At 39.8% G+C, this 12,056-nt stretch overlaps 2 protein-coding genes across 3 annotated transcripts in view; both read right to left on the bottom strand.

Annotated features, from left to right (window-relative positions):
• The window catches only part of LOC140344050 (synaptosomal-associated protein 25-like), a 17,483-nt gene extending 6,592 nt beyond the window's left edge, over positions 1-10,891 (bottom strand). Inside the window, exons 1-4 of one of the 2 annotated variants that reach the window (XM_072430961.1) lie at positions 7,508-10,891; positions 4,197-4,281; positions 2,072-2,113; positions 1,196-1,244 (exon numbers count right to left, since the gene is read on the bottom strand). In XM_072430961.1, the coding sequence (XP_072287062.1) occupies positions 1,196-1,244; positions 2,072-2,113; positions 4,197-4,265 (160 nt within the window). In that variant the 5' untranslated portion in view covers positions 4,266-4,281; positions 7,508-10,891. Of the gene's footprint in view, positions 1-1,195; positions 1,245-2,071; positions 2,114-4,196; positions 4,649-7,507 lie in introns of those variants that run through there. The other variant, XM_072430960.1, reaches the window with a different exon arrangement.
• A 144-nt stretch (positions 10,892-11,035) lies between these two features.
• Positions 11,036-12,056, bottom strand: part of CAPNS1 (calpain small subunit 1) — a gene marked incomplete in the record, with an annotated part of 18,943 nt that continues 17,922 nt past the window's right edge. The window contains 2 exon segments of the mRNA XM_072430959.1: positions 11,036-11,349; positions 11,430-11,488. Of these exon segments, the coding sequence (XP_072287060.1) occupies positions 11,323-11,349; positions 11,430-11,488 (86 nt within the window).

The raw sequence follows: 12,056 nt of genomic DNA, 5'->3' as shown, positions 1-12,056 counted from the left end.
CCTATTCCCAATCCTCCCCTCTGCCCTCTCCCTAATCCTCTCCTCTGCCCTCTCCCTAATCCTCTCCTCTGTCCTCTCCCAAATCCTCCTCTCTGTCTTCTCCCAAATCCTCTCCTCTGCCCTATCCCCAATCCTCTTCTCTGCCCTCCCCCTAATCCTCCTCTCTGCCCTTTCCCCAATCCTGTCCTCTCCCCAATCCTCCTCTCTGCCCTCTCCTCAATCCTTCCCTCTGTCCTCCCCCTAATCCTCTCCTCTGCCCTCTCCCCAACCCTCTGCTCTGCCCTCTTCCCAACCCTCTGCTCTGCCTTCTCCCCTATCCTCTCCTCTGACTTCTCCCCAATCCTCTTCTCTGCCCTCTCTTCAATCCTCTCCTCTGGCCTCTCCCCAATCCTCTCCTCAGCCCTCTCCCTAATCCTCTCCTCTGTCCTCCCGCTAATCTTCTTATCTGCCCTCCCCCCAATCCTCCTCTCTGCCCTCTCCCCAGTCCTGTCCTCTCCCAAATCCTCCTCTCTGTCCTCTCCCAAATCCTCTCCTCTACCCTCCCCCGGATCCTCCTCTCTGCCCTCTCCCCAATCCTCTTCTCTGCCCTCCCGTTAATCCTCTCCTCTGCCCTCCCCTAATCCTCCTCTCTGCCCGCTCCCCAAATCCTCTCCTCTGTCCTCTCCCCAATCCTCCTCTCTGCCCTCTCCCCAATCATCCTCTCTGCCCTCTCCCTAATCCTCCTCTCTGTCCTCTCCCAAATCCTCCTGTCTGTCTTCTCCCAAATCCTCTCCTCTACCCTATTCCCAATCCTCTCCTCTTCCCTCCCCCGAATCCTCCTCTCTGCCCTCTCCCCAATCCTCTCCTCTGTCCTCTCCCTAATCCTCTCCTCTGCCCTCTCCCCAATCCTCTCCTCTGCCCTCTTCCCAACCCTCTGCCCTGCCCTCTCCCTAATCCTCTCCTCTGTCCTCTGGATAATCTTCTCCTCTGCCCTCCCCTAATCCTCCTCTCTGCCCTCTCCCCAAATCCTCTCCTCTGTCCTCTCCCCAATCCTCTCCTCTGCCCTATTACCAATCCTCTCCTCTGCCCTCTCCCTAATCCTCTAATAATACATTGACAATATCCGCTTGTCTTTTAAAGGGAGCTGAGAACTATAAATGGATCTTGGAAGGATACATGGATCTCTCTGGAAGGACCCCAAGGACAGAAGTCTCACCTCCTTGCTCATCCAGCATGACCAGGGTCCGGATGCCAGCATCTTTACTCTGTCAGGACACAGAGCCAGAAACAAAAACGTCATGGATGATGTTATTAATAATAATCTTTATATATTACATTATCTACAGGCTCACAGTTACTAATATAAACAGCAGTTTGTGAGCCTGTTATTATGGTAAACAGTGGACAGCCTTTCCATCGGCTCATAGACATAAGGGGTTGACCCCCTTGACAGCAACCAGCCAATAGGAACACTTGATTTTGCCAAACAGGCAAATTCAAACAAAATATTAAAGCACATGCATAGCCAAACCTTCCTTGTTAGCTCAGACGGAGTTGGGGAAAATTAGAACCCTTGTCAGGTTGTTATTACCTGTGTCCCAGTTTGGGAGGTTTATCTTTCTATTTGTCCTATGACCATCATCATTTAGACAGAAAGTAATGGAAATATTAATTGTAACACCTGTATGGATGACAACTGTTTAGGAGAATTCCCTTTTCTCTCCTCTGCTCTCCTTTCCTTCTTTCCAGGACAGAGAATTTTCCGCAATATGTCATAAACAGCAGAAAATTAGTTTGACATTATGCATATGTTATGCATACATTTTAAAATGACAGTATACATGCAGTTGAAATTTTATTAAGTTTGATGGCTAATTTAAAGGTCTGGGAGCCCCACCATGGTAATCATCTGCATAAAACTATACATTTCTCTGGATTATTTCTGACCTGGTTTTCAGGTAACCTTGGGGTTATCTGGTTTATTATTTATTATTTCCCACCTATGTTGGCTGCCAATATGAAATATTCACATTCCCTTAAGTAACCTAACTTTGACCGTCAAGTCATCATCATCAGCCATAAGGGGACTTACCTCTTCCACCAGCTGCACCATGCGCCTGGTTATTTCCAGAGACTAAAAGAGAAAATGTGCGGGTTATTACACATGTGTTTATCCAGATAAAAAGCATTAACATTTCTACCACTGAACTTATTTTAAAGCCTTTAATTATATGTATCATACAGTTTATTCATTAAATTTGTTTTCTCTGCAGCTTTTTTTTTTCCTTGTGACAATATAATTGTCCATGCTTGCAAAATACAAGCTGATTTTGTCTGTGCAAAGATTTGGGCACTCTCTGTTCTAGGAGGAGAAAAGTGTGTCGCTGCACGAGGGCTCTGGACCCTTTTTAACCAACAGTCAGCTCATCAAGGGCATACCAAGTCAGTTCTGCATAGGGCCCTATTGTTGGCTATGACTATTCTATACCCAGGGTAGCATTTTAAATATTAAAGTAGCACCTTTCAGAGGTATACCTAAAAATCCCCCATTATTTTGATTGTGATTCCCCTATTAAAAAAAGGATAAGGCTCAGAAGTGCAGAAATTGCTGCAACCTACGGTCTCAGGACCCCTCATTGATAGTTATGTGGAGTCATACACACTAAAACACATACTGTACACTAAACACACACCTGAGCTTTCTCTAGAACCGCCATCCCCAAACAGATTATCTCCATTACTATGGCTTCTTAAAACAAAAAAGTAACGCAGAAAATGAAAAATGCCTTGCATAGCGTTGCCACTGAAAATACTTTCTATTCCAGTATATATTTGTATACAGGTAGTCCCCGAGTTGTTAAGGACATCTGACATACAGATGACTCCTAGATATGAACATGGCTTCCCTGCTCGCTTGTGTGCAGGACAAAGGCTTGATGGGGGGAGGGGTGGTTTGCATGACTTGCAGAATAAATCTTTTGCTGTTCTGCAGCCTCTTGTAACTCTTTAATGACCAAGACAAACTCTGCAGTTGTTTATTTTTGCATATCAAAGCACAGCTTTCTCCAGAAGTTAATGAATGTCTAGGCTTCATAAAGTTTTTCTAATTGCATTTAAAAAAAGAATGTACCTGTTCCGACTTACATACACATTTAACTTAAGAACACACCTACAGGCCCTATCTCGTATGTAACCCGGGGACTACCTGTATTGTCTAATAAGGGAGACTTTAGCTATTTTCCGGCCCCAAAGAAACAGCAGGAAGTAAGGTGAAAGGTTTCTAAGGGCAAAAATTCCCTATCATTTTCTATCACCCAGACAAAAGAAAAAATCTGATGAAATTAACTAGATAGGCCATCTGACCTATGTGATTTTCATGCCAAGACATTAATCATCTAATGCTCTTTGGACTCCATGAAGAAGAATAAAATTTCCCCAAGCCTTAGTTTCCTTTATGAAATAGCAAGCCCTATTTAATGTACAGTGCTGCATAATATGTTGATGGTAAATAAATCCTGTCTATTATTATTATTATTATTATTATTATTATTATTAATAATAATAATAATAGTAATAATCATAATAATATTAATAATAATAATAATAAAAGGTCTAGTTGTAGAAATCACATTGAACCAGAAGGTGTTATACTCATCTATAACCACTAGATGTCACCATGTTTCCAGATAAGTCATTCTAATCATGGACAGAGCACATTTCCCATCCTCTGTCATCTATCTCCCCAATTATATCTCTTGACAAATGACAATATTCTTAATTGATCATTTACTACTTTGTTCAGGTTTCTGTACTTGTTCAATAGTGTTGTAATGAAGATTAATTGTATTAGCATACAGATGGCTGTGCATTCTGTTTCACACAATAGGTCTTCCCTACCTAGGACAGATTATACCCCATCATCGCTCAATGGTAGCTATCTAAAATCGAATTCTGCTTTACATATATACACACATGGATCATCTACTGTGCACAATTTCCCTACATATTGGATTATCCCTTTTTATGTGAACAGCCTATTTACTTTCAGTAAATCACCCCCATTGTGAGATCTAGGAGGACATAATACACACAACACAGAAATGAGCACACACTTTTTATCATTTATATTTTTTTTCTTTTAATATGTTCTTATCAGAATGTCAGATTCTCCCATTGTTTGTTCCCCCCACATACACCTACTTCCAGCTGTCACTCACCTCATCGGTGACTTGATCCAGACGCCGTTTCAGCTGTAAGTCGCTATCGAATTTCCCCTTATTCTCCATCTTAGTCTACAATGACCTGGAGATAAAACATTGAATAAAAATAATTAGAAAGATAAAAATGCAAATGGGAAGCATGGAAAGGGCTTGGCATAAGTGAATACAAAGGACAAATATTGGAACCAAGAACATGAAGAGTTGTTGGCTGCCACTACTTATGGATAAAAGTGTCTGCAAATGTAATAAAATGTATCCTAACCATAAACCAAAATGAATATCTACAAATTTTCTCTCCAAATCCCTCCATTCATCCTTCCTTCTCTGTTGCCCCTTTTCTCAGTTTAGATTTGAATAACATATGTATTATATAACCATGAAAAGTGTTTTACTAAAAATAAACCTTTAAATGATTACTTTAGATTATAAAACCCAAAATAAGGAAAATGTTAAAAATGAAAAAAAAATATTTGGTTAAATCACTGAAGATGTGGCAGAGCCGCAGCTCATCTGTCAGACGGCCAGGGGTTGGGGTCCCCTACTCTAGAGGCTGGCATTAAAAAAAATTTGAAGGTAACTATCATTTGGGCACAATGTTGAATAAGATAGAAGGTTTTTTGGTGCTGTTGATCTACATACGCAAGGTAACAGCACATGTAATGTTACCAAGATACATATTGTTCATCATAAGACTTATAGTGACTACATATATGTGCATATTTATATGTTTCATGGACATTTTTGTCTTTATTTTTAGAAAAATACCCAGCATTATTAACTGCGAAACGCGTCGAGTGGGAGCAAGCTCACGTGGAGTCAATATATAGTACATTCTGGTACTTTCTTGAGGTTGTGCTGAATACTGTTAAGAATCAACTGTACAGCAATGTTTGTAGATTTTTTGTATGCTTGTAAATGTTTTAAATAAATAAAAATGAATTTTTAATGATGTCCCTGTTTTTCAAACAGTATGGTTGAAGTATTGGATGATATAGAATAGTGTATATGGATGGGGACATATACAGTATGTCTGTCCTAGGAAACAACATCCAAATATAAACTGCACATATCAGAATACATATTAACCGTGTTAAAAAAATCTATGATAACAAACAGGTCAAATACTTAGGACAGATTGTAATGTGTGAGACCATCCTCAGACATGGGGTAAAGTTGGAAAGTATTAAACTAAAAGGCTAATGGAAAGAATTAGGAAAGTTTAATCAGAATTTGGAAGCCTTGACTGATATGGATTTCATTTATGTACAGCTTTTATTTCTCAAGGAAATTGGAAGGAACGCATGACAACTGGAACCCATGCTTTATCCACAGTGAACTGGATCTCAGATCCTTTAGGATCGTTAGATGTTTTTTTTCTTTAGTTTTATTGCAGAACTTGGGGAATAGCCAACAAAGCCTTTCTCAGCCTTTTTGAGTAACCCCTTAAAATATTTGTTGCATGTTGAGGGAACCCCCAATGGGGGAAATGATTTGGATTGATCATCAGTGGGAAGATTGTCCTCCATGCATTAGTGGTCAGAATTCCACCTATTCCACCTAGGTTTTTGGTTTCATGCAGGTGGATTTGCCAAGTGGTGTTGGCCCTGGAACACCACTTGGCAAATCAATAGGAAAAATGCAATATGCATTGGATGTCAGTGGGAAGATTGTCTTCGTTGCAATAGTGGTCAGAACGTCCCCCTTTACGGAAAGCTAAACAGGTCCTTGGGCTTCATGCAACTGACTCTGCCAAGTGGTGTTAGTTCCAGAATTATAAATGGGAAGTCAATGACCCACAGCTCAAATAACCCCTGCTGGGGACATCTGGTGGAACCATTGTGTTCCATGGAGCCTTGGTTGAGAATGACTAGGCTAACATAACCATAAGCAGTTGCAGTTTGCTGTTTCTGATAATCTTGAAGCAGAAAATTCTTAATTTTGAAACCATCTACATAGGGAAAGTATAGATTGTGAATATAAGCACCTCTCTGTGTATGGAGAATTCAGGAGTATAGACTATAGCAGTAAGAGGAAACTCTTCACTATTATAAAGCATTAGACATGCCATAACCTAGTCTAACCCTACAATTCCCAGAAATCTGAAAAATCTAACACATCCAACTAAACTTGATGCTCTGCCACACCTTCCTTACACTTTGATCCCTTTCTATTGGTCAGAGAGGCTCAGAATTTTGCTCCAAGGAATAAAAAGGAGAGGAGCAATGTCAGAGGTTGCCATACTCGTTTTGAGTGCCTCGGGCTCCCATGATGTTTTGAAAGGAAAGCAAAGAATTTTAGCTGCACCTTAAAGTCTGAATCAATTTCTGGAACTCTTAAGATGCTGGAACTGGAACAAATTAAGTGACAAAGCAGAAAAAAAGCAGTGTTGAACTAAAAACAATTAAACAATCTTAAACAAATCTTAAACAAAATTAAACAACTAAATGGATATAAAACAATACATATATGATGCTATCTGTTGGGAGCATGAACACAGCAGGTTGTGTTTTTATGACTCTCCCACCCAGTTTTATTGCTTGTACATTGTGACAACACAGTACAGTAAAATCATCCAATCAGCGTTGTCACCTTGTATACATTATAGTGTTAGATATACCATGCACATATAGTTCTAAAAAGACTTAGCAAACAACAAATACATTATAATCCAACACCAACTAACACTTTTTTAAGTTACAGCATTATTTTAATTATATGATTTAATTTCAAGTGTTGCAAGCAAACCAAGCAGTGATATAGTTTGTCCCAACCCTACAACAGCCCAGTCTGCATGGAAGGAAAAAAGAAATTTTCATCCTGAATAGATAATATCAATTCCAACAGTTGTCTGCACAGTTCCCTAAAGGCCACCAAGTTTTAGTTTTCTAAATCTGATTGGGGCCTATAGATTGGGTTTTATCACCTTCATACATGGGGCCCATTATCGGGGACACAAAAATAGACTTTATCACAGCACACATGGAGGTTTTTGTTGCTCAAATAGTTGAGAATCAACTCTACGGCTCTATTTAAAAAACAGGGAATCAGACATTCCCTTGTGGGAATATTTTAGGTCTATGTGTTTCAATGGCAGTAATTTATTCCCATCAGGGAATGTCAGATTCACAATTTTATAAATAGAACCCAATTGTCCAGTCACAAAGCAGGCAAATTTTGTTTCACTTTAACTACCCAATCAGGTGATATAAATAAACAGAAGTTTGTTGAGTGAAGATTCCTGACTCCTTTAATTCTCCCCAGGTGAGATCACAATAACATCACATTGACATCCACAACAAACACCCCACCTGTCTCTCCCGTTCCAGCAGCAGGTGGGCGTTTCCCTTGGAAGTGAAGCTCCGCCTTTTATGCACCACTGTGGTCTCTTGCTTGAAATCTCAGCCAGTAAGTTTTTATTTTAATTAAAAAATTTACCCTGAATTTTAAACCTGCAGCTAAAATATCACTGAGACTCTACATGTCCCTGCCTGCACTGCTGATAAATATGATGCGATGAAGCCACTTCTAAAAGCGTTCCAGGTCTGCCAGCTGCAGGAAGCCTTAGCAACGTCTTAGCAACATCGCCATGGAAACAGCATCCTCCTCACAGGGCGGGAAAGTGTAATGACAGCAGAACATGAGGGTCTATTTATCTTCTCCCAGAGGAAGGAGGGGGAGATTTATATTTAGAGGGGGACCATTATTATCATCATAAGCAAAGCAGCGTGAGAAAACATGACCCGGAGATGTCATCTTCCACAAAATTACATATCGCATTATTTTTAACTCTTCTTCTTTGCAGCACGTTTCCATGGAGCTGGCCAGACTAGTAATCAGCGGTCACCATGGATGTCATTAGTGAAGCCATTTGTTGGCAGAATGGTGGGCATTTGGGTTCCTAAAAAGCCTTCAAAACCCAAACAAACATGTAACACCGAAGGCCTGATTTATTAAAGCTCTCCAAGACTGGAGATTATAGACTCTTGTGGGAGAACCTGGGGGATCCAGCAAACCTGGAATGGATTTCTTAAAAACAGTTGGTATTGGTTTGTTAGAGGCTTGTAAAATTCACTGCTCATAATAGTTCAATCTGATTTTTAATATGCTTTAAAAGCCTTTGAAAAGCTCCTGGGACTTTCAAATCTACTGCATGTACATCATTCCTCTAGTGAGCCATGTTGGCAAATGTTTTCAATCCTGGACCAGAACCATTGCAGGTTGGCTGGATTAGCCAGGTTTTCCCATGATAGTCTATTTTCTCTAATCTCGGGGAATGTAAATACATAAATCAAACCCAGTATACTGTATATAGGAAGGGTGAATGGCATTCACAACTTCAGGCTTTTGCAGTGTACAAAAAGCCTAGCCAGTGTACTAGCCACCAATCAGAATCTCCGCGTGCTTATTGATATAATAAAATGAGTCCTGATTGGTTAAATAGGGCCATTCAGTTGGCCTTAAAGTGAACTTGTCACAAACATGGGCTAGAGTATGGTTCTGTGGTTTAGGAAAAGTGTCCACCGGTGTTCTTTTCAAAAAGCATTTGCATTTAAATAGAAGGTAAAATTGGATAATGAAAGGTTCAGAAAAAATAAAGTGCAACGTAAAGCTGAACATATAAGGCCTCTGATCTGCCATGGGCACTGCTCAACAAGAGTCAATGGGGTTCCAAGGACACAAGGTCCAAAGGCTCATCCATTGACGAACAAAGGCCATTGCCATGGACCCAAAGCCAGTTAGATCATCACATCTGAAATCTCCTTAGGGTTTCTTTTAGGCTGGATGGGAAGAAGCTGTGGGCAGGTGGTCAAGAAAATAGGGACCCCACTTCTGTACCTACCTCCCAAGAGAATTAATATATATTTGTTCAAACCAACTGCAAATTGGTAAATTTCTATTAACTTGTTTCATGGATGACTTTTGTATTTAAACTTCAACAAAATAAAAAACGTTATTCAAAAAAAAAAAAGGCAACACTTTACAATTTGTGTTCCCATATGAATCCAGTAACCCCTATAATTGTGAATTTGTCCCATTTTTCCATCATCATCATTTTATTATGCCCCAACTTTTCAGTGTCCCCCTAAAAACAGCAGGGTGGTTACTGAAGAGCCAGGTGGTGCGTCCAGCTAAAAGGGGCTGGTGAGGACACTGTGTACATTTCAGAATTGGACCTTTTCCATCAAGCCTTCTATTGATCTTTTAAAATAATTAGAAGCCTCAGTAGCCAATGGGGATGCTCAGGCAAAAGGTAGAGATAATATATATTATTAATTGGATTTTTCAAATAACATTGATATGGGACATTCACTGAAGGGAACCTCTGATAATATTCATCATAAGAAGAAAGCTCCTTGCTTCATTCATTTTTATTAAACACCTATTGTTAGGTGCCTAGGGCACATTCTGTAGATAATATCTATATAATAGACATGGTGTACAATCAGATATGATGCACACTTGCATTTTAGTTCTTTTTTGATGTTCATTCTGAAGCATGGACATGCTGTCCAATGTTCCAACGCATCACGGATGAGCGATGGACATGGATTTGTTTTGACTACATAAAATAACTAGCCCTATTAAAATCAATGGTCTGCACCTTTATTACAAAATTCATGGAAACTGTATGATTGAGCCCTAAATTGTTCCCTGAACAGTGGTGAAAGGCTGTATGCGGTTTAACTGTATGCTCTCAATCAAAAATCAGTCCGAGAATATCATTACAATTACTGCCTTCCACTTTACAGGCAGTCCCCGGAGTTAAGGACATCCGACATACGGACAACTCCTTGATACGCATGAGGCTTTCCTGCTTGTTTGTGTGCAGAAGGGAGGCTTGATGGAGGGGGGTTGCATGACATGCAGAAGAAATCTTTTGCTGATCTGTAACATCTTGTAACTCTTTAATGAGTAACCAAGACAAACTCTGCAGTTTCTTTTTGCATATCAAAGCACAGCTTGTTTCAGAAGTTGGTGAATGTCTAGGCTCCATAAATTTTTTTTTTTTGCTTTGTTTGTGAATACCTCACACTGAGGATTTTATACAGTAACTGACACCATGCTGTCTAATATGTTGACATAAACATCTGTCCTAATTGCATTTATTAAAATATTGTACCTGTTCTGACTTACATAGATTCAACTTGTAACTATGTAACCCAGGCACTACCTGTATATTCTGACCATCTCAATAATTATTTTTTTCCTGAACAGGCTTACACCTAATTGTATTTGGAACAGACTGCTACAAGTCTGTTGCCCTTCAAACTTCCTGCAGTGAACTGGCTTAAAGCTCTAGCAGTGTTATCAAGCTTGACCAAGCTCTCAGCTACTGGCCTGCATAATGCCTTTCCTCTCTTCTCCATACCATATTAAAATGTATATGTGTACATACATACACACATACCTACATACATACACACACATATATATCAGGTGTTCTGTAGTCAATAGGGGGTAAGTGGGCAGGGCTCAAACACTGCTTGGGATTATTATGTACTTGCAGTATTAACAAGATAAGGAAATCTTTTTCATTAAGTTTTAGATAAATGTAGGAGTATATAAAACTTCAGAATAGGTGTCATTCTTCATTAATAAGTGCCAGGGCTTCTTGTCAGTATACAGACTAATTGGTTCCTCGTACTGCTTCTTCCTCCCACACTCCAGCCCTGCTCCGCTGAACAAGAACTACAGGTGGCTGATATCAGATACAATTCAGGAACTTATCATTAAAAGTAAAAAACTTTTTATTTATGATTATAATTTGTGTCTTTTATATCTCCCTAGGGTTTGGCTTTGAGGATTCCTAATGAGAGGCACAACACACAACTTGGTTCTTTAAATCTGTGTTTTAATATTGTCTTTGCATTCCAGCGCATACACTTGAGACAGCGAAAAGCGTCACACAGAAAATTGTGTCGGCCATCCAGGATCCACACATCCCTGTGAACCCGGCTATGGAGATCCAATAATAAAGTGTAAAATTTCTTATACAGAAGTTTACAAAGGAGGGAGAAGTACTGAGCGCAGTACAGTGTATAAAACCAGGCCTGTATACAGCAAGGACAGAAGGAAGAAAGTTCCTATTTTCACAGCTCTGGGCGGCAGGTCCCGTTCCCTTTCATGAGTACATGGTTAGCTGCAGCCACTGAAAGAAAAGCCGACAGTCAGTGAGGACAAAGTGCAATACAAAAGCACACAATAAATCGGAGGACCAGCTAAACTTACCTCTTGCATGGTCACTTTAATCCTCCCATCTCCATCTTTATCCAAAGCTTTAAAAGCACCTGCAAAAGAAAGGTGGACCATAAGCCGCCATCTTTATTTTAACGCTGGACGGAACAAAAGCTTATCTGTTTAGCCTGTCTGTTTTAGTCTTAATAAATCTAGTAGGAAGTAATCATTTAACTGTATTTGTTCTTGTAACATTAAAGATGTTTTGCAGCTTTCTGATTCACTTTATCGGTTCTACCAGTGTAGGAAATCACCTAGAATTCATATCTACACAGCACAAACACCAATCACCAAGGAATCTGACACTGCATTTGTTGATTGGACAAGACTAGGAGGTGTATAGTAGTCGCACTGTCCTGTACTACTAACATAATCCCTTTCTTGGTGTTAAGAAGTTTGCATAGATGTTAAACCTTCCAATAACATGGCTAAAGGTGTGAATGGTTGTCAAAATGACAGGGTAACTATATCAAAAGGATTATAGGTGGAAGTCAGATATTATCCATAGCCTCCACTTCTGCACAGAGACGTTATTTTAACTTTACGATGGCTTCTTATCACACATCTCAATTGACAACAATTTACGTGTTTTGTTCCCAGTTCTCAGTGACCTAGGGGAAG

The sequence above is a fragment of the Pyxicephalus adspersus genome, chromosome Z (genome assembly GCF_032062135.1).
Source record: "Pyxicephalus adspersus chromosome Z, UCB_Pads_2.0, whole genome shotgun sequence".
Classification (NCBI taxonomy): domain Eukaryota; kingdom Metazoa; phylum Chordata; class Amphibia; order Anura; family Pyxicephalidae; genus Pyxicephalus; species Pyxicephalus adspersus.
Note: the sequence above shows the minus strand (reverse complement) of the source record. Positions and strands in the feature narration are given on the sequence as shown.